Source organism: Bos indicus, chromosome 4, assembly GCF_029378745.1.
Source record: "Bos indicus isolate NIAB-ARS_2022 breed Sahiwal x Tharparkar chromosome 4, NIAB-ARS_B.indTharparkar_mat_pri_1.0, whole genome shotgun sequence".
Classification (NCBI taxonomy): Eukaryota; Metazoa; Chordata; class Mammalia; order Artiodactyla; family Bovidae; genus Bos; species Bos indicus.
The window spans coordinates 15982921-16004672 of NC_091763.1; the positions used below are offsets into that span (position 1 = coordinate 15982921).

Here is a 21752-nt window from a genome sequence, read left to right on the forward strand (position 1 = left end):
TAAGTGCATTTTAGTTTATACTTTACTCTTTGTTATGGTTTTTGGTTGACTTTTAGGAAACTGAATGACACTTTTAGTTAGACTAATATAGATTCTTATAAAAATCATACTTTGATCTGCAAAAGTGTTTCTGCTTGGGTCTGCTTATTTGAACATCATAGCCATTTAATATATTTTTTTAAAAGAAGAAACAAAAGTGTGATAAAATTTTCACTCTGACATTTTCTGAGAGAAAAGTCAGAGAAATGAATCTTAATCCAAGAATTCAGTTGTCTTTCTTATTGGGACTATTTCATTTCAATACACCAATTTTTAATACACCTTGCCAAATTGTGTATGAGTATTCAGAATATTTGGTGGTCCATTTAAAAACTATTACAGTTCTGTTTTACCATAGGAAAAACACTTGAAATTAGCTATAATATGTTAATTTTGCATATAGTCTAAAAGTTGAAAAAGCTAATGTTTTGCCCAGATTGGCCTCTTTTCCTTCACTTTTACTCTGACATATATCTGCCCTGTTGGAGAGTGCAGTAGAAGATATGTGGTAATGGAAGAAAGAATTGATATTTAAACCCATTTCTAATTATAATTTTACTATGACCTGAGAGCATGATAATTTTTGTCATCTGTACCTGGAAAATTTGGTGTTAAACACCTATCTTAACAGTAGAGGAAAAGTATCTTCAGTGATTTGAATAACCTTGTTGAGGACTGGAGAAAAAATTTCACTGAATCAAATAGTCCTTTCCATTTGGAGATGGATTGTTCTAACCAGAATTCAAAGAGGATACTCCTTTGTTGTGCTGATGGTAGTACAGGAAGCAGGCACAAGATAACTTGGGGAAAATGTTTCTAGAAATGAGGAGCAGGCTATTAAGAACAAACAGTGGAAAATGTTGTTTTATTTGGAAAAGAAGTAAATGATTAGAATTAAGAAACATAATAAAGTTGCTATAATAAACATAGAAAACGCTTAAGAGTAAAAGTTAATAGTGAATTTAATTTTCTCTTTTGAAGCTAAACTTATGTTAGATGGCTAGGCAGCCATAGGACTGACTGCCAGCCTAGCCGCTCATCAGCAGCCCATATGAACTACTGAGAACAATGTTTAAATTGGTAACAAATACTTTGTTGCGAGTATGTCTAAATACAATTCTGTGGTCATTCTGGTAGTTAATTTTGCCAGAGAAAAATTAAAAGTATAATACTATAATAAGAATGCTGAAATACTGACTTTTAGTACTTTGCTGATAAAACACACACATAAGCATGGGTATTATATATGCAGAAATAGGAAAACAAGATGATTTTGCAAATTGTAGTGCTGAGATACAATAATACCTACTGTCAACACTTTGAAACATCTCTACGTAAATGACCTTGTTGATGAAGTTGGCAGTGTGTTGCTACTTTTTTGCATTTAGGTCCTTAAGCAGTAACATGCTGTATAGGAATCTGCCTGGAATGAGAATTCAAGAATTAAAAGATACGCTTGTCCTGCCCAAGGTTTGCAGTATGGGTAGAAATTTTATAATAGTGGAAGATTTTCCTTGTGATTCTTGCCAGATTAACGAGCGTGTGTCAGAACCCTTATTCTAATGGGTTTATTTTCCCGAGGGCTAAAAGTCACCCTCTGATCTTTATTTGTTTTATGATTGAAGAACTCGAAGAAGGAACATTAAGCTTGTGATTACTTTGATCAGCTAGTTCTTTTTAATACACAGGTGATCTGAATCTTAATGTGGTAGCAATGGCTTTATCGGGTTATACGGATGAGAAGAACTCCCTTTGGAGGGAAATGTGCAGCACTTTACGATTACAGTTAAACAACCCATATCTGTGCATCATGTTTGCATTTCTGACAAGTGAAGCAGGATCTTACGACGGAGTATTGGTAAGCTAAGCTGATTTCTGTTTCGTGAGACTCTTCTTTTAAGATAGGAGTTTTTAATACAACTTTGTTAAAATTTGCAAATGTCACTTGCATAAAGTAACATTCTATTTTGATGCATTTATATTATTTAAAGCAAGGTATCTTAAAAATTTGGAGTTCGTTGATAGCAAACTGAACTTGATTTTTTTAGTGGTTTTAATAATAAAATTTAGAGACATAGAAGGATTAAGATTTTATACTTTAGCTGAGGAACTGAGCTCTGGCACTCTACAACTCCAGTTACATATATTTTATATTGAAATATAATCTTTTAAATGTACATATACTGTTTTTTCTTTTTTTTTTTCTTTTTTTAGTTAAGTGAATCAGTGCACAATCACTGATGATCAAGATGTCCAAGTATCTTGTCTGAGTGTTTGTCCTTTGCAGACATGCAGACGTGTTCCAGTTTGGAAGATAAATGATCACACTACTTATAGTGGACTATTTTATTTTTATTTTTTCACTATTTGGTCTTTTCACTGCTATTTTTTCTTTCCTCTCTCTCCTGCTTTAACCCTTATGACCACATCACTAAATAGGTGCTTTATCACAAAGTGGGAGAAGAAAGAAAGGAGTGAGTGGTGTTCATCAGTTTTATTATTGGGTTTTAAGCTTCACCTTGTCACCACAGCTTTATTGGCGTTTGTTGGGCTTCTTTCTAGCACTGAGAAGAGCTGCCAAATGTGAAACGTATTTCTATTTTTTTTTTTTTTTTGCCATTGTAGCACTTTTAAAAATACACATTGATAATTGATTTAAATGTCAAGTCATAAGAATTTCTAAAACCATGTATTTTATTGAGATATCTTAATGAATATGTTAATAAATGTTGTTGGTGTTCCTTTCGACAATTATTTAGTTTATGTGTTTTGTTTACTTTTAGCAAATTACTATTGAACTTTTTTAACTACTTCATATTAATATCCAAGAGCACGTTGGGGTTTTTTTGCCTTGTTTTTACTATTTACTACTCTTTTTGTTAAATAGAAGACTTTAAACGTTGCATCTTGAGAAAATAAAATACTTTTAGGAAGTAGTAGAAGATAATGAAGACTAGAAAAAGAAGTGGATTGTTTAGAGTTTAAATTGATAGAGAAATATATTGTCTAATTATTAAACTTCTGTGTTTCCAATTAAGTGATTTATTAAAAATACCCTCTTTTCTTACACCTAAATAAGGGATATCATATCTTGAGTAGAAAGTTTATATTTCCAAACTGTGTCAAGAGTGTACCTAATTAAACTTTATATGTAAGTAATAATTATCATTGTTCTTTTTTAAAAAAATTATAAGTTACAGTAATCTCGTGAATGGTTTTGAATTGGGAAATCAGAAGATATAGGCCTGAGTCCTTGCTCTCAGTTACCTAAGCTAGTCAGTTAACTTTTCGAGGTTTTAGTTTTTTCATCTGTAAAATGGGACACATAATATTTATAACTCTCTCCAGATCAAAAATAGTAACACATGCAACATAGTTCAAGAGTTAAATCTAGTTTATACCAAATATTTGTCTGTCTAGTTTGTCTCCTCTTTAGGGCAGAACCATATTTTATAATTGAGAAAATACAACCAAGGTATCAACTGAAATGAACCTATGTTTAAAGGAGGAAAACCGTACTTCATGGACTGACTTCAATAGAAACAGGATCTTTTATCCACCCTTAAACTGTATTTTTACTTATCACAGAACTAATTGTACCTTCTACATTTATGGTAAACACTTTTCAAAATAGTATTTTACAATATTGATAAGTATACAAAAACTTAAGAATGTATTGTAACGCCTCTTATTTTGCTACAAGCCACCTACCTATATGACAGTATTTTACTATAGCCACAAAAGTGTGTCTGTTTACTTAGAGTATGTTTTAAAACTTTGAGTTGAGAAACATGTATTGATATTTCTAAATCCTGTGTTAGTATATTTACTGATAAGTCACAGATTTCCTAAACTTGGTGATTAACTTAGAAGCCAAGGAAAGGTTTCCTCAGTTTCTCCTGAATAAATTTCAATGATGAAAGGATTATTGGCATCTTAAATTTGATAAACTGTACACCATTGTTTTTGTTTTATGTTAAAGTTATATAAGACTGAACTAGTTTCAGTTTTTTTTAAGTAAATTGGTCAGTTTAGGAGGTACATCTTTACTTTGTATGAATAACCTTAGCACTGAGTTTTCTGAGCATTACATTAAGAAAGGCATCTTAGGCAGTTCATGGCTCTGCCAGTATACACACAGTAACTTATTAATACATTTGAAAATCAAGTTGTATATTAGGTACAAAATATCTAGTCTGCAAAAATTTAAAACTCACAACACCTGAAAGTAACTCCTTGCTTCTTCTCTTTTTTCAGTATGAAAACAAGGTTGCTGTACGTGACAGAGTGGCATTTGCTTGTAAATTCCTTAGTGATAGTCAGGTAACAACTAATTTAATTTGATATTTAAATTGATTACCACTTACTGTCAGTGGATTAAAAACTAATCTTTATGTGTAAATATGTGTCTATGAGGTTTATATAAAAATTCTTCTAAAAAGTGAGGTAATTTCTTTTAGATTGAGACATAAACATGTATCATATCTAAATGTATTTATTTAAGAATGCTTACTTAATAAGAATCTACTGTTTAGCACAGGAAACTATACTTAATGTCTTGTAATATCTGTAAGGGAAAATAATCTGAAAAAGAATGTTGTCTATATGTATATATATTTTATGTACAGCAAAGTGATTCATATATGTAGATATACAACAGCAAAGTGATTCATGACTGAAACTAAAACCAGTATAAACCAACTATACTTCAATTAAAAAAAAGGAGTCTGAGTTAATAGTTTGTTTCTGCCGTGATGAGTCAAAGTAGTCAGTAGGTAAAGCTGTTAAACTTTTTAGTTTAACATCTCTTAGTAATGCTACATTAAAGAATTTCTTCATTTCTAATACAATAAACAGTAGTATGTGAGGGTTTGGCAACCCACTCCAGTATTCTTGCCTGAAAAACCCGTGGACAGAGCAGCCTGGCGGGCCAAAGTCCATGTGGTTGCAGAGTCAGACAGGACTTAGCAGCTAATACTTTCAAATGAATATACTATGTAGATAGTGAGAGAGAAATGTACATAACTAGCTAGTAATACAGTGTGCTAAGTACAATAGTGAGACAGTGCTAGGGGAACATAAAGCAGTCTTGGCTAGAGTTTGGGGCAGGGTGAAGTCATGGGGTTGCAAAGAGTTCGACACAACTAAGAGACTGAGCATGCATGCAGCACAAAGTCAGGGAAGACCTTATAAGAACTGTTTTTGTTTGTTTGTTTGTTTAGGATAAGATAAAGGACTCATGAGCTTTATTGGATCAAAATCCCAAAAGAGATTTTCAAGGTTTTTTTTTTTTTGCTTTAATTTTATTGCAGTACAGTTGTTTTACAGTGTTGTGTTAACTTCTGCTGTGCAGCAAAGTGACTCAGTTATGCTTATATACATTCTTTTTCATATTCTTTCCCATTATAGTTTATCACAGGATATTGAATATAGTTTTCTGCGGTATACAATAGGACCTTCTTGTTTATCCATCCTACATATAAGAAATGTTTGTTGTTGATCATCTTGAAGTTCTCTTCCAGTTCGGATTCCATGACTGTTACATCCTTATAGCCATCAAGAATTTTGCATAATAATGACTATTGTTGCTCAGATGCTCAGTCATTTCCAACGCTTAGCAACCCCATGGACTGCAGCCCGCCAGGCTCCTCTGTCCATGGGGTTCTCCTGGCAAGAGTACTGGAGTGAGGTGCCATTTCCTCCTCCAGGGGATCTTCTTGACCCAGTGATCCAACCCGAGTCTTCTTTCTGTATTGGCAGGCAGATTCTTAACCACTGGTGCCACCTGGGAAGCTCAATAATAAGGACAGTTTTCTTTAAATTTAAAACAGTAAATTGTCTGTGGATCTTTTATAGAACAATTAACAGAACATAGTAAATACCTTTCCTTTTTAAAAAAATATTTTAAATGATCATGGATGCTGTATTGTAATTATAATAGATGCACACTTAGAGATCACATATCTAGGTTTTTACAAGGGCTTTTGTTTTAAAATGTTTTCCATTAAGAGTAAAATTGTTCCAAATGTAGAATTTATGAAGCAGAAAATACCAATAGTGAAGTGGATTGCTTTAGAAAAATCACTTTGAATTTTCCAGTTAAATAGGTACATCGAAAAGTTGACCAATGAAATGAAAGAGGCTGGAAATTTGGAGGGAATACTGCTTACAGGCCTCACTAAAGATGGAGTGGACTTAATGGAGAGTTATGTCGACAGAACTGGAGACGTCCAAACAGCAAGTTACTGCATGCTACAGGTTAGTGCGGTGTGGCGGCGGCAGTTTATTAAGGAGGAAAAAATGGCTTAGCTTTCTCTTTCCTTCCCTTACGGAGCGGATATGCTCATTTGCTTACTTAGGATCTTTAGGAGACATTTAACTTTAATCACTTGATCTACAAAAGACTTCTGCCTTATTTTATTGTCCCTAAGCCCTGGCGTGCTGCAATTCATGGGGTCGCAGAGAGTCAGACACTGAGCGACTGAGCTGAACTGAACTGAACTGAAGCCTCCTGCATTGGGTTAGCCAGTTTTCCTTACCCTTTGGGAAGTGTCGGTCTTAAGTTTATGCAGAGTTCAAATGAAGCAGAAAAACCTCTCTGATTTTTCTGATTGTTGACAGAACAACACTGTCTACAAAGAGATTGCCTTTCCCTGATCTGAATTGCAGTACCTCTTTCTTGAAGTACAGAAGGCAACTTACACTCAGCTCTCAGTTCTCATTATTCCCTTTTATTCTCTCATTTCCTCATTTACTAAATGAGCATGACTCGGAGTAACCATTCATCTGTTTTTCTCTCAGTTTTTACTGCCCACTGATTAAAAATGGATTCCTGGCGAAGATTCCCTATAACTTTGCTTTTGTTGGAAAACTGGTGACATTTTAGAGCATTTTCCTGAGATTTCCTTAGCTCTCCAGCAGATCTTACCCTTTCCTGGTGTTCTCTTTCCTGTTCTTGTCCTTTTATGCAGTATAGTAGCATGCTGCATACTGAGTAAACAAAGTAAAATGCCTCCTCCCCCGACCCTCCCTTCTTAGGAACAAAAGTAAATACTGGCCCACAAACCACAAAGTAAACTTACCATAAGGTGTCAGGCTACTGTCCTTCTATAGCATAAGGTGTCGTTGTTTTGTTACCAGAATGAGTTTACATCTATTAAATCATGGTATAGATATATGGCTTGAAATACAAGTGGTTGGTAATCTCTTAACAAGGTTTATAAAATATATTTAAAATGCAGTGTATAATTGGGTCTTGCTTTTAAAAAATCTAGTCTGATAATCAGCTGCCTTTTAATTGAGACGTTTCCTCCATTTATATTTATATGGTCAAGATTTAGTACCATCTTGCTGTTTGTTTTCTGTTTTGTTTTTGTGTTCCTTTCCTGCCTTCTTTTGGGCTAATTGAGTATTTTAGTATTTTACTTTATTTCACATGTTGACTTTTTAGTTATATTCCTTTTCATTTTCTTCTTCTTTTAAGTAGTTGCTCCAGGTCTAACAATATGCATCCTTAACTCATCAGTCAACAATTTAACTCCTCATAGTTTACAATTTGGAGAAGGCAATGGTGCCCCACTCCAGTACTCTTGCCTGGAAAATCCCATGGATAGAGGAGCCTGGTAGGCTGCAGTCCGTGGGGTCGCTAAGAGTCGGGTCACTAAGAGTCGGACACGACTGAGTGACTTCACTTTCACTTTTCACTTTCCTGCATTGGAGAAGGAAATGGCAACCCACTCCAGTGTTCTTGTCTGGAGAATCCCAGGGACGGGGGGGCCTGGTGGGCTGCCGTCTATGGGGTCGCACAGAGTCGGACACGACTGAAGCGACTTGGCAGCAGCAGCAGTTTACATTTCACACGTGGTACATCATGCTTCCTACTTCACCCTTTCTCCTCACACCTGACATTTTCTGCTTTTTGCTTCGTATTTCATGTTTCAAAAATGTTATCACAGTGTAATTCCATTTACAAATCTCCCTCCTTTTTCTATTGTCGTGTATTTTGTTTCTACATACATTATAAACTCCAACTTATAGTTTAGTATTTTTGCTCTTAATAGTTGGTTGTCTTTTATGTAAATTATATGAAGAATGAAAATACGGGCTTTTATATTTGTTTATTGGCCATGGTTTTTTTGCTGTCCTTACATTAGACTCAGATTTCATCTCTTGTCATTTCCCTTTGGCCTTTTTCTTTAGCATTTCTTATAGTTCAGAGTTGCTGGTGACAGATTCTCATAGCTTAATTTTAATTGAAAATATCTGTTTTATTCATTTTCTTTCAACACTTTAAAGATGTGGTTTCACAGTCTTCTGGCCTCCATTTTTTCTGATGAGAAATCAGGTATTATTGTCTTTGTTTCTCCTGGGCTGCTTTCAGAATTTTCTTTTTGATTCTTAGCAGTTTAAACCTTGAGCCTAGTTGTGGTTCTCTCATTCTGCCTGTGATTCACTCAGGCGTTTGGATCTGCAAGTCAGTGTTTTTCATCAGAGTTAGGAAGTTTTCAGGCATTATTTCTTTTAAGTATTTCTTTTTTTACCTCAGTCTTATTCTCTCCCCTTTCTTGGACTATTACTGCACATGTATTAAACCTTTTTTGATTTTGTCCAGTGGGCATCTGAAGCTGTGTTCATTTTCCTTTCATTTGTCCCGCTTCATCAAACTGGATAAATACTATTGATGTGTTAATCAGCTATTCTTTCACCTTCTATCTGATGTTAGTTTTTCCAGGGAATACTTAATTTCAGTTATTGTACTTTTTAGTTCTAGAGTCTCAATTTTTTGTTGTTGTTGTTTACATTTTTCAGCTCAGTTCCCTGTCCGTTTATAATTAAAACCCTATTCTAAGTCTGAATACATGTCTAATAGTTGCATTGAGGTCTTTGCTTACTCTAACATAAGGGCTGTTTAAGGTTTAGTTCTATTAACTTTCTTTTTCCTTTACTTTGAACCATGATTTACCTGTTTCTAATATGTCTAGTGTTTTTTTATTGTTCAGTACTGGACATTGCTTGCAGTCCATTATAGAAATCTGGTTTCTTTCCTGCTGAAGTACATTGGTTAATGCTTTTGGAAGTTTGGTTACTTAGTGATCACTTTGGTCTTAAATTTTACTACTGTGGGAAGCCCATAATATTTCCCAAGTCCTTCTGATTTGATCAGACCTAACCTCTGACCTGTTTTCTCTGCACACATTTTCAGAATTTGATTTTAACTTTTATTGAAATGGTTCTAGAGAAGACTTACTAAATATGAATTGACCAGATTCTTTCTTAGTTTATCCTTAGTCCCACAGAAGGGAAGAGTGGGATAGGAAAATTTCTGATTTTTCTGTGAGTCTTCTTTTTAAATCAGGGATTTAGTTCTGGTTGCTGCTGCTAAGTCGCTTCAGTCGTGTCTGACTCTGTGAGACCCCATATAACGGCAGCCCACCAGGCTCCCCCGTCCCTGGGATTCTCTAGGCAAGAATACTGGAGTGGCTTGCCATTTCCTTCTCCAATGCATGAAAGTGAAAAGTCAAAGTGAAGTTGCTCACTCATGTCCGACTCTCAGCAACCTCATGGACTGCAGCCCACCAGGCTCCTCCGACCATGGGATTTTCCAGGCAAGAGTACTGGAGTGGGGTGCCATTGCCTTCTCTGTTAGTTCTGGCTGGTTGGTCATAATTAGGAGTACAGTAGATGTTTACTTTTTTAAAAAGTGAAATTGTCAGCTATTTTTCTTGTGTTCTTTTAGCTAAATTTAACTCTGGTAATTGAAATTAATACTTAATTACTAGGTGAGAGATGTGCTTCTTCTGTCTTGATGAGTTGTCTAAAGGTAGATTGTCTTTATTAGCTGTTACAGGTTTCTTTTTTCCATAAGATGAATGCGAACTGCTCTCTGACATTTCATTTTCTCTGTGGCCCCAAAACTGGAAAACCTTGGCTTCAGATTAATGCCCATTGGATCATTGAGGATAGAGGCTTTTTCTGCTTTGTTCATGTGAAGATAAGGATGGTATCCTGAACAGAGCTAAAAGCAATATATGAAAACTCAAAGCAAGCGTGGGTGAAATGTGGAATGTCACAGCTGCCAGAGAAAATACAGCTTTCAGAAAAGTCTGGCAGGAAATTGAAGTTGTTAATGAGAAGGAATCTAAAGTAAATTTAAGGGAAAGAAAGTATTCCTTTTCACCATGGCTTAGGGGTCAAAGAACTAAGCATTTTTTGTTCAGTTTTGGGTTCTTTCTTGCCTTTTTTTTTTTTTTTTTTTTTACTTTTAAGGAAATAAATACATGTTTTAGTTGAAGGCCAGGCAGAGAATAAGCAGTTTTAATTTTCAGATAGATAGGTATACTAAAATGGCAGCTGAATTCACAGTGCAGTGCTAGATTGGAAGCACCAAGCTCAGTATTATTTTAAATGTGATTGAGCAGTTTTGGTGTGTATTTGGAATGAGTAAATATATTTTGTCAACCTAGAAGTTTTAATTGTTGGGAGAAAAAAATATTTGCATCATTTTTTGATTTTACTGCATTCAACCAGGGAGGTGAATTGATTGCTCTTAGGTCTTTAAACTTAAGTAAGAGAGAATTACACTTCCCTGGCCAGGCATAATAGTACACAGTGCATATGTATGTCATTGGTAGAAGCCAGTTTAAATTAATGGAGCTTCCATCAACTGTTTTATCTGTATCCTCATTAGGAGCCGGCTTTTGGCAAAAAGGTGGCCTGTTCCTTCGCTTGTGACTCACACTCACATGTTGCCTAGAATCTTCAGGCTTAGCCAGGAAAATTTTAAAAACTGAAATAATTCATGTTTTCTTTTTAGGGTTCTCCTTTAGATGTTCTTAAAGATGAAAGAGTTCAGTACTGGATTGAGAATTATAGAAATTTGTTAGATGCCTGGAGGTTTTGGCACAAACGAGCTGAATTTGATATTCACAGGAGTAAGTTGGATCCCAGTTCTAAGCCTTTAGCACAGGTAAGTGTACTGTTTTGGAGAGAGTCAAATTGTAACATGTACCTAATAGCCCAGCCAAAAAAAAGAAGTGTTTACAGCATGTTATATAGGGTAAACTGAGGATTCAATTTAATAAATTGCTATTAATAAACTCGTTCTTTGCTCATGTTGACTTCCCACTGATGTCTTAGACTATACTTTGTCTTTAGTCTTCGTGTTTTTTTGGTCCTACACTTTCTCACAGTCCTCTCAGTGTCTTGCACTTTAATCTAACACAGAACAAACCACAGCAGACCTAGAGGATCTTAGGCAAACCTAACTCAGTCCTAAGAGTGTCTGAGTGAGGCTTTCTAGTCTATTCCAAGACCTTTCAAATTTTAACTACTGTATGTTCTTACACTTTGCACTTGGGTATTGTGGTTTTCTGCACTATTATATGTAATAAGGCAGGATTTGTTTAATGGTACATACATACATATCTATATGTCTAATTACACATAGAAATTTATTTTTTCAAGCAGTAGTTTAAAAAACATGAAATAAGCACTATTTAAAATAAACAAGAATTTACTGTATAGCACACTGTCTTGTTATAACCTAAAAGACTCTTGAAAAGACTCTAAAACTGAATTAACTTTGCTGTGCACTTAAAATTATACAGTATTGTAGAACAACTGTACTTTGACTTAAACAAAGCAGCATGAGATCAATTATTACATAAAGCACTTGACATGAGATCACTGTATCTGATTCCAAGCATTAAATCTCATTAACAGTCAGGTATATCCTCGATGTGAGCACTGGATGGTGCTATTTTCCTGTTTTAGAAAATTGACAAATTTCTGTTTGTATTAAAACAACCTGAATATTAGTAAAATAGTGTTACATGATATTTGTTACTACTCTGTATCATAAGTGTTTGAGAGTCTAGGAGTTTAATATAAAGGTAAAGTGAATAGTTTATATTGCTATTATTTCTAAGTTTTAGCTATTTACTGTTATAGGCTCCCTAACTCCTTTTTATCTTAGGAAATGAGTATTTTCTTTACAAGAAAATTTTGTTCAGAATATTGTATCTTTGAAATTTGTATCAAAAGTCATATTAGGATATTTTGTAATGTCCCCACGTGAACTCTTATTTAGTCTTTGTTATTCCTAAAATTTGGAATCTAATGCTTTTGAGTTTTTCTGTACCTGTCAGTGATGTTAGGAAGAATATAACTAAACAAAGTAACAAGAAGAAGTATTCAAATAAAGTAACTGCTAAGTAGAAGTCTTAGAACTAACCAGCTTAGCAGATAACTTACAGTATACAATACAATTTTGAAAATTATTGAAAGATAATTTGTTAGGATCAAACTTTAGTTATTTTAAATTTTATTCATGAAGTTTGCATTTTATTTATTTCTCCTTTCATTTGTTTTCTAGGTGTTTGTGAGTTGCAATTTTTGTGGAAAGTCTATCTCCTACAGCTGTTCCACTGTTCCCCATCAGGGCCGAGGTTTCAGTCAGTATGGTGTCAGTGGCTCACCAACGAAATCTAAAGTCACAAGTTGCCCTGGCTGTCGAAAACCCCTTCCTCGCTGTGCACTTTGCCTCATTAATATGGGAACACCTGTTTCTAGTTGTCCTGGTATGACATAATTCTATATAATAATTCAGTATACTTTTTTGAGCTGAAATTGTTTCTACGTAATTGATTTAATAATGTTGTAAATAAAAGACATACCACCTTGGTTTTATATTATTTCTAAGAGCAAGCCACTTTGCTGGCTTGGCAGTTTTTGTGTTCTATAATTTATAAAATCTATACATTAAAAGTATAATCTCTATCCACAGTATCTCTAATCTTACATGCTTACCAGTTTAAAGTTTGTAAGAAGAGCTTAAATATTAAATAATCACATACTGTTTTCTTACCACTTTTTCTAAGACGAGCTCCCTCAGATTTTATGTTTAAAAGTCCTGTGGCCTCATCTAGTAACAGACATCTTGTGCACATCAAGAACTTTTGATCATCTCAGACCACTTTGACATTTTCTCTTACTTCATCTTCAAAATCTGCCTGTGAAAATATATAGGGAAAGTATTAACCTAGCGGTCAGAGTCCTGTCCTTCTAAGTTTTGGTGTTGTTTCTGCTATGTCTGTCAGCTGTCTTGTAAATATATGTACTTTTTTAATGGTTAAAAATATTAGAATTATTGTATACTGCTTAACGTAAACATATAGAGAAAATTTTTGAGAACAGTAGATATATAATCGAATATAAATCGAATATAAATATACCTAGTGGCTGGAGATATTTCAGCTATTTATATAAGTTGAAAATCATACTAAAGCAAAAATTTTAATTAGAAACACTTGAATATCTGGCATAATGGTAAATGAATAAGGAATGAAGAACTGCATCTGATACCAGAATGCCTGTTTTAGTTCTGGCTCTGTGATGTTTAGTCTGTGAGATTGAAAGTCACTTTGACCCACTTACATACGGAGTGTTGGACTGGGAGATCCTCCTAGTTGTGAAATTTTATAATTCTCTTCTGTAGCTTATTCTTCTAAGTAGACTGTTTTATTGTTACCTTAACATCTGAAAGAGATTTGCTAGTATCATTAAGTTACTATTTTTCAAAATAGATCCTTTTTTTAAAACATGAATTTCTTTTATCTGTTTTACTTATTTTTAGCAGTGTTGCTGCTCATGGGCTTTCTCTGGATGCAGTAAGCAGGTGCTACTCCAGTTGCGGTGCCGGGCTTCTCACTGTGGTGAGAGCACAGGCCCCAGGACGTGTGGCTTAGCAGTTGTGGCGCATGGACTTAGTGGCCCTGTGGCACGTGGAATCTTAGCTCCTGGAGCCAGGGATTGAACTCATGTCCCTTGCGTTGGCAGGTCAATTCTTAACCACTGGGCCCCCTGCCCCCCCCCTTTTTTTTTTTAACAAATGTAGTATGTAATGTTTTAAATGCACATTAGTCTTGACTTGTTTTAATCAAGGACTTTCACTTTTTACACTGCATGTTGATCAATTTTTTTATGGCCTTGAAAGAAAGCATTAGTCCCTCAGTTGTGTTCAGCTCTTTATGATTGCATGGACTGTAGCCCACCAGGTTCCTCTGTCCATAGAATTCTCCAGGCAAGAGTACTGGAGTGAGCTGCCATCCTTCTCCATCTTCCCGACCCAGGGATTGCACCCAAGTCTCTCCCATTACAGACCATTTCTTTACCATCTGAGCCACCAGGGAAGGCATTGCTACTAATAAATAGATAATAACAATTTGAAATAAAAATCTACTACAATGAAAGAACAAGGAAGCAAAATATGGTGTCTAGTAAGTTCTATGTGAACTTAAATACTTAGAAATAATTGAACTTAATATGTCTTTTGGACCGTAAGTCTCAGCAAACTGTACTGGCTAGAGTGCTATTGCTTTTTGCCAGATACTAGCTTTTCAGATTTTTCTATTTTTGAAATAGGTAAGAAAAGATAAAAACAGTTTTCTAGAATTTGAAGAAAATTAAACCATAAAGCATTTTAAGCTCCGTTATAGAGGCTATTGGAAAAGGCAATGGCACCCCACTCCAGTACTCTTGCCTGGAAAATCCCATGGACAGAGGAGCCTGGTGGGCTGAAGTCCATGGGGTCGCCAAGAGTCGGACACGACTGAGCGAATTCACTTTCACTTTTCACTTTCATGCATTGGAGAAGGAAATGGCAACCCACTCCAGTGTTCTTACCTAGAGAATCCCAGGGACAGGGGAGCCTGGTGGGCTGCCGTCTATGGGGCCGCACAGAGTCGGACGCGACTGAAGTGACTTAGCAGCAGCAGCAGCAGCATAGAGGCTATTAATTTAATGAAAATTCAATACCCAGGTTTATCAAGTCTTAAAACTTTCTCATATTTGCTTCAGTTTTTTTTTAATTTGCTGTAGAAATAATTTCTTTATATAAATTTGAATATTTGTTTAATGCACTAAGTTAAGTTAAGGCTGATTGCTAGGATGACTCAAAGATCCTCGTAGAGCTTATGGTGTATAAATGTATAAATGAGCATGGATAGCTAACATAAAATAAATTATATGTTCTAGAAAATAAATACTAGTTCAGAATCTTTGGGGCTTCTCAGCTGGTGCCGGTGGTAAAGAATCCACCTGCCAGTGCAGGAGATGTAAGAGATGCAGATTCAAACCCTGAGTCAGGAAGATCCCCTGGGATAGGAAGTGGTAATCCACTCCAGTATTCTTGCCTGGAGAATTCCATGGACAGGAGGAACCTGGCAGGCTACAGTCCATGGGCTTGTAAAAAGCTGGACACGACTGAGCAACTGAGCATGCCTGTCCACAGGTCCTTTTATCTGTCATTCCCAAATCTCTGTAAGATTTGAAAAGCCAAAGTTTAGGTTTGTTTGGGGTGTTTTTTTTTTTGTTTTTTTTTTTTTGAATTTTCAAAATCTCATTTGGCAAAAGAAAAAAATCTGTTCAGAATTGACATGAGGTTATTAAAGTTTTTATTTCTCTTTGTGAACATTCGTATATTTCGTCGCAGAAATACTGATGTGTTTAATTACAGGATGCTGCCTCAGGGTTTTCTGGGGGGTGTAATTTAATATTTGCTCATTATTTTTCTAACATCCCTAAATATTTCAAATTCTGAAATACACTTGGCTCTCTAAGGTGAATAAGGGGTATTTTTTATGTTTTCTAAAGAAAATATTAGGAATTTTGAAAGAAGATAACATTGGTTCTATCTGAAAAACTCTCCCCCTCCCCCCCAAAAAAATAAAGATGCCATTTAAGCTAGTCCTCTAAAGTTTGATAGAGTTAAATATGTGAAGATTTTGGAGAAGCCTGCCCAGGTTGTAGACAGAGTACAAAGTATGTACTGGAGTAAAGAGATTGGTAAAGATGGTAATTACCGCGAGTCTGTGGAGACCACTGAGTAGATGAGTGTGACAGGGTCTGGGAAACAGTGTAGGGAAGTCAGGGGAGCCTGGCTCTGATCTTTAAAGGCAGATTGGACTGAGTTAATTACGGAGTAGTAAGCGTTTTCTTAAGCAGAAGACTCTTGAATTCTGAAGTAAAATAGGACCTAATAGAAATCAAATACTGGCTCATGGCAGTGTAAAGATTCAGGTGTCCACACCTCCTTGTAGCTCTGTCTGCAGTTAGAGATGGCATCCGTCCATCATGCTTTGTGATGCAACTGCCCAGAGTTTCCATAAGTTTATTTAACTGAGGGTTGCAAAGTTTTACACGGAGTTGTGCTTTCAAAGTTGGACTTCTTTTGAAGTGTCTCATTGAATTTATAAGTATACATATTTAGTTATGCTTACAAATTATGAACTAATATTTAGTATTAAAAATTATAAACATTATCTATTTAACAGTGTTTTAGTGCCTGTTTTTTCTAAGTACTAGAAATGTTACAGTAAACAAAACAGACAAAAATCCCTGCCCTTGTAGAGCTTAACTTTTCGGTGTGATACATTTGTAAAAGTTAGATTATATATTAGTTTATTCTTCTTCTTACTATCATCATTATTGTTATTGTTATTCTAGTTAGTGCCTAAGTGAAACTCTGGTTTCCCCTTACCTATTCTGTGGCACTTACCTTCATGATTTAATATAAATCTTTTAAATTTAAAAGCTGTTTGAGGGACTTTCCTGGCAATTGAGTGGTTAAGACTCTGCTTCCACTGCAAGGGGTGCAGGCTCCATCCCTGGTGGGGACGTAAGATCGTGCATGCTGTTTGGCATGACCAAATATATACAATTTAAAAATAATTATTTTTAAAAATTGAAAAAATAAAATAAAAGCTGTTTGATCTTTAAAAGCCTTCTCGCAGGGCAGTGAGGTAGTGCTGTTATTTTAAGCTTTATCAGAAGCCAAGACTTAATCTGTCCTGGATTCAGTCTGTTTTCTCTATGGATTAGAAGTTACAAAAACAAAGAGGAAATCACCAGTGAGAACTATACACAAAAGTATAAAATGCTTTATCCTTAAAGGTCTATATTTTCTTTCTCCCCTCTTCTCCTTCCTTTCATTATTAATCGTTTTTGTTAAGCTTTTAGGAAGAATTTCAGTGTGTATATATCTTAAATCCTTGAACCACCATTATATCCTTTCATTTTCATACCATTACAAAAAGAAATAAGTATATTAAAAAATTGTTTGCAAGACTGTCCTAGCAGTAGTATGATCAGCAATGACCCAGGTGAACTTCTGAATATAGCATTATGTCTTAATAGGTACACAGTTGCTTATTTAAGCTTAATATTTTTACTTTTCTATCCTTTTCTCTATATATGGTCATAAAATATTTTGATTTGCTGTTTTAGAACGAAATGAAACATATTAAGGTGGCCAAAATTAAGGGAATGAGGATTTTTCAAGCATTGCAAGTTACATAAATGTGTGTGTGTGAATGTAAATGAATAACATTTTTCTTCCATTTCTTGTGGACTCTAGTACAGATGTATACAAATGTACTCATCACGTACTGTGATAAATCAGTCGTCAGTGAGTCTCCCACCCTGCTTAAGATAATACTGTCTGTACCAGTGCCTTGGGTCATTTCTGCCTGCCTCTTCACACCTCTGTGGGCTCCTCTTCAAAGGTCACTACTGTCCTAAATCATCTATTAATTTCGTCTCTTGCTTGTCTGTGTAGTTTTATCACACATTTACTTTTGTCTGTGTTTTAAACTCTATAAATGAATCAAATGGCATATATCCTTTGACTTGCCGTTTTTATTCGAGTTTGCTTGTTTTTTAGTTTCAGCTGTGCTGATGAATGTAGTTGTGATTTATTCATTTTTATTACTACTTACCATTTATGACTGTAACACAAATTCTTCCATTGGACATTTGTTTCTTTCCAGATTTTTACTATTATGAACATTCCTGCATATTTCTCCTTTCACTATGCACAGAAGTTTCTTTAGTTCATTTTCATGGAAGCCAAGGGATTCCCTCGTGACTCAGTGTAAGGAATCTGCCTGCAAATCAGGAGACGTGGGTTCAGTTCCTGGACTGGGAAGATCCCCTGGAGAAGGAAATGGCAACTCATCCCAGTATTCTTGCCTAGAGAATATATGGGTAGAGGAGCCTGGCAGACTACAGTCCATGGAGTCTTAAGAGTTGGACACGACACAGTGACTAAATCACCAGAGAGTTGCTGAGTCATATTGTTTGCTAATGTTTTATTTAGGATTTTATGTCTGTTCAGGAGGGAGATTGGCCTATAATCTTCTTTTTTATGTTACCTTTGTCTGGTTTTGTTAGCAAAGTTATACCTGCCTTATGAAAGGCATTGGGGAATTTCCACTCTTTTCCTATACTTTGGAAAGGTGTGTGTGCGTGCTAAGTCACTCCAGTTGTGTCTGACTCTGTGCGGCCCTGTGGACTGTACCCTGCCAGTTTCCTCTGTCCATGGGATTCTCCAGGCCCTGAAGTGGGTTACCATTTCGTCTTCCAGGGGTTCTTCCCAACCCAGGGATCAAACCCACGTCTCTCATGTCTCCTGCACTGGCAGGTGGGTTCTTTACCACTAGTGCCAATTGGGAAGCCCTGAAGTTTGTGTAGATGAAAATTACCTGTTCCTTCAGTGTTTGGTAGAACTCACCTGTAAACCAAACTTGGTGTGTTCTTTATGAGAAGATTTTTAAACTACTGATTATTTCTCTAAAATTGTTAATTCAGATTACTTCTTTTTTTTTTTTTTTGCTCACTCCTGGAGTTTATTGTCCACTTGGGCAAGGCACAGGGTCATGGGGTGTGAGGAAGGAGCGTTTGTGTGGCTCGGATAGCAGAGAGTGGGATTCTCTCAACTTCCTTTTTGGTGTTTTGCTGTTTTGATATTAAAAAGTGAACTGCTTCCCTTGACTGTAGCCTGCTTGGTCTTGGGGAGAGGAGGGGAAGGGAGGGTACAGGGCAGGGGGAGGAAGAGGGCTCTGATGAGCCTAGCGCCTTGAAAGGAAGCCTGGCAGCTGGTGGTGGTCACTCAGGACGGGGGCCTGCAGTTGGTTTTGCCAGGCTGGCCGCTGGGCTGCTGCTTCCCCACAGCTTCCCGAGCCAGGTCACATGTGATCGTGCTGGTGGAGGCCTGGGCAGACTCCCGAGTGCTCTGGGGACTCCAGCACTGTGACCATGAACGGGAGAGTGGACTTCCCGAAGAAGAAGCTAGCCCACCAGTGTCCCGGGTCTGCTTTGGGGAGACCCGGGTGGTGGGGGATGACTTCCCCAGGGTACTCAGCACTTCCGCAGGAGCTGTTACTGGAAGTGGAGCCCAGGCGGTGCCGGTAGTAGTCGTGGGTGGCCACGAGCGAGCCGCTGGAGGGGATGGCTGCCATGCTCTTGCTTGCGGGCTAGTAGAAACCTCAGCGGCGACCCCTCCAGGGCCTCGGCGTGAGATCACGGACGGTGGGCACGGGGGCGCTAGGCCACAGACCCCATCTGCATAAGAAAAAGCGGGAGGCCACTCCACAAACTAGACGCGAGGGCCCGGATTACTTCTTAGTAGGTTTGATAATGTCTGTTTTTCCACTTATTATTGACTATTAAAAATACAAGAAATTCTGGTTATTATTTTTCAATCTAAACTACATTCTAACATTAAAACTGCTATTTCAATATGATGTGTGATTTGTATTTTGACATAAATTCAGATTTACCTTTTAAGAAATTGTGAATCAAGTATTATGCTATAGTTAATGAAGATCATTGTTTTTAACCCATAGGAGGATCCAAATCAGATGAAAAAGTAGACTTGAGCAAGGACAAAAAATTAGCTCAGTTTAACAACTGGTTTACATGGTGTCACAATTGCAGGCACGGTGGACATGCCGGACACATGCTTAGTTGGTTCAGGTAATCGGTACATTCCTTCTTTAGTAGGCTTGGGGTTACAGGAGGTAAAGCAGAGGGCCTTTTAAACACTTCAGGTTTATACAGCCAGAGGATGGATGGATTTGTTTTTTACTGTCACTTAAGTTAACACAGATGGCGCAGACATTTGTATCACTGGTTTGTATAATCTTAAACTATAAAATTAAATTTAAGAAACTTTAATAAATGTACGAATTAAATGTATGAAAAGCATTATTTAACTTTATTTGGGGAGAGGATATATTTACAGTTTTTTACAACTGACTGAATATCCCATCATATATAATGTCTAGTATGTATGTGAGTTAAATGATAGAATACTTGTCGAACTCCTGTAATAGTTATCTTTTATATAAGCTTGTTATGTAGAAAATAAACATTTCATACAAAGGAGACTCAAGATTATATTTAACGCTTACTTTGAGGGCTTCCCTTATAGCTCAGTTGGTAAAGAATCCGCCTGCAATGCAGGAGATCCAGGTTCAATTCGTGGGTCGGGAAGACCCCCTGGAGAAGGGATAGGCTGCCCACTCCAGTATTCTTGGGCTTCCCTTGTGGCTCAGCTGGTAAAGAATCCGACTGCAATGTGGGAGACCTGGGTTTAGATCCCTGGGTTAGGACGATCCCCAGAAGAAGGGAAAGGCTGCCCAGTCCAGTATTCTGGCCTGGAGAATTCCATGGACTGTATGGGGGTCCAAAGTTCGTGGGGGTCACAAAGAGTCGGACACACCTGAGCGACCTTCATTCTCACTTTGAGTGGTATCGGTGGCCCTGTCCACTTCGTTGCTATAACGTTTGCACCCAGTTTGTCACATGGGCTTAAATCTAAACTCTGAGCACAGACTGTTATGGTCATAACTGTAAATGGGATATATTTAGAAAGTAAAGCTGTTCATTTTTCAGTAACTTTTCCCCCATGTTCAGCTTGGTGCTTATTTCTAGTTTAATGCTTTTGGTCTTCAGGTTTTAATTCCTGTATCTTTCCAAATGCCATTTTGAAAAATTGCATTATAGATATGAATAGGCTATAAGATAAATGTGTGTACGTATGTGTAGTTTAGATTTTTAACTGTGACTTGACTTGTGTTTCAGGGATCACGCCGAGTGTCCCGTGTCTGCATGCACGTGTAAATGTATGCAGTTGGACACAACAGGGAATCTGGTTCCCGCAGAGACTGTCCAGCCATAAAATGCTGTCACCTAAAGAGGAACCTTCAAGTGCAGAGCTTCCTAATAGATGTCCTTCGTAGCTCAGAAACATACCTCAGAACAAGTCACTCATGACTTTCCTGTAATGGGAAAATAAATCATTCTATCAAATCAGCAATTTGATGTTTCAGTGATTTTGATGTACTTCACAGAGACAAATGCTGCTGAAATGAACATCAGGGTGTGAGCATGAATTCTGTTCAGTAGGTTGAAGATGTTCATTTTAGAAAGAACTTCCTCGGGTTTTGTTGAAATTATGAATGTTCTACAAGCAGTTTCTGGAATCGCTAAGAACAGACCTTGAACCCATACCTGTTATGTTGAAATTGGATATCTTTCAGTAAAATCTGCACACTTTTGAAATAGAATAATATGAATAATTTAGTGGTTCAGACAGTAGTTTAAGCTCAACCATGCTTAGTTTCCTTTCAGATAATATTGTGGGTTTTTACTTTTAGAATTAGAAAGACCCCACACACACACACCCTACACTGGAGAATTATTTCTCAATGTATGATTGATACATATTTTTTAAGGAGTCTTTTCTCTCATACACTTTCATTTTAAGATAAATCTTTTGGCACTGACATTTACTGTCTTCCTAAGAAAGGTCAAAACTGAGAAAGTATCGTATGACTTTTTCTCATATGAGGAGAAAAATATGCACCATTTTA

At 36.5% G+C, this 21752-nt stretch overlaps 1 protein-coding gene across 10 annotated transcripts in view; it reads left to right on the forward strand.

Moving 5' to 3' along the window:
* The window catches only part of MIOS (meiosis regulator for oocyte development), a 37109-nt gene extending 15913 nt beyond the window's left edge, over positions 1 to 21196 (forward strand). For 9 of the 10 annotated variants that reach the window (XM_019959737.2, XM_070787530.1, XM_019959735.2 and 6 more), the window contains exons 6-12: positions 1728 to 1897; positions 4297 to 4362; positions 6139 to 6297; positions 10853 to 11005; positions 12413 to 12617; positions 19722 to 19851; positions 20962 to 21196. In XM_019959737.2, coding sequence (XP_019815296.1) covers positions 1728 to 1897; positions 4297 to 4362; positions 6139 to 6297; positions 10853 to 11005; positions 12413 to 12617; positions 19722 to 19851; positions 20962 to 21058 — 980 coding nt within the window. In that variant the 3' untranslated portion in view covers positions 21059 to 21196. Of the gene's footprint in view, positions 1 to 1727; positions 1898 to 4296; positions 4363 to 6138; positions 6298 to 10852; positions 11006 to 12412; positions 12618 to 13672; positions 18860 to 19721; positions 19852 to 20961 lie in introns of those variants that run through there. The other variant, XM_019959739.2, reaches the window with a different exon arrangement.
* The last annotated feature ends 556 nt before the right edge of the window (positions 21197 to 21752 follow it).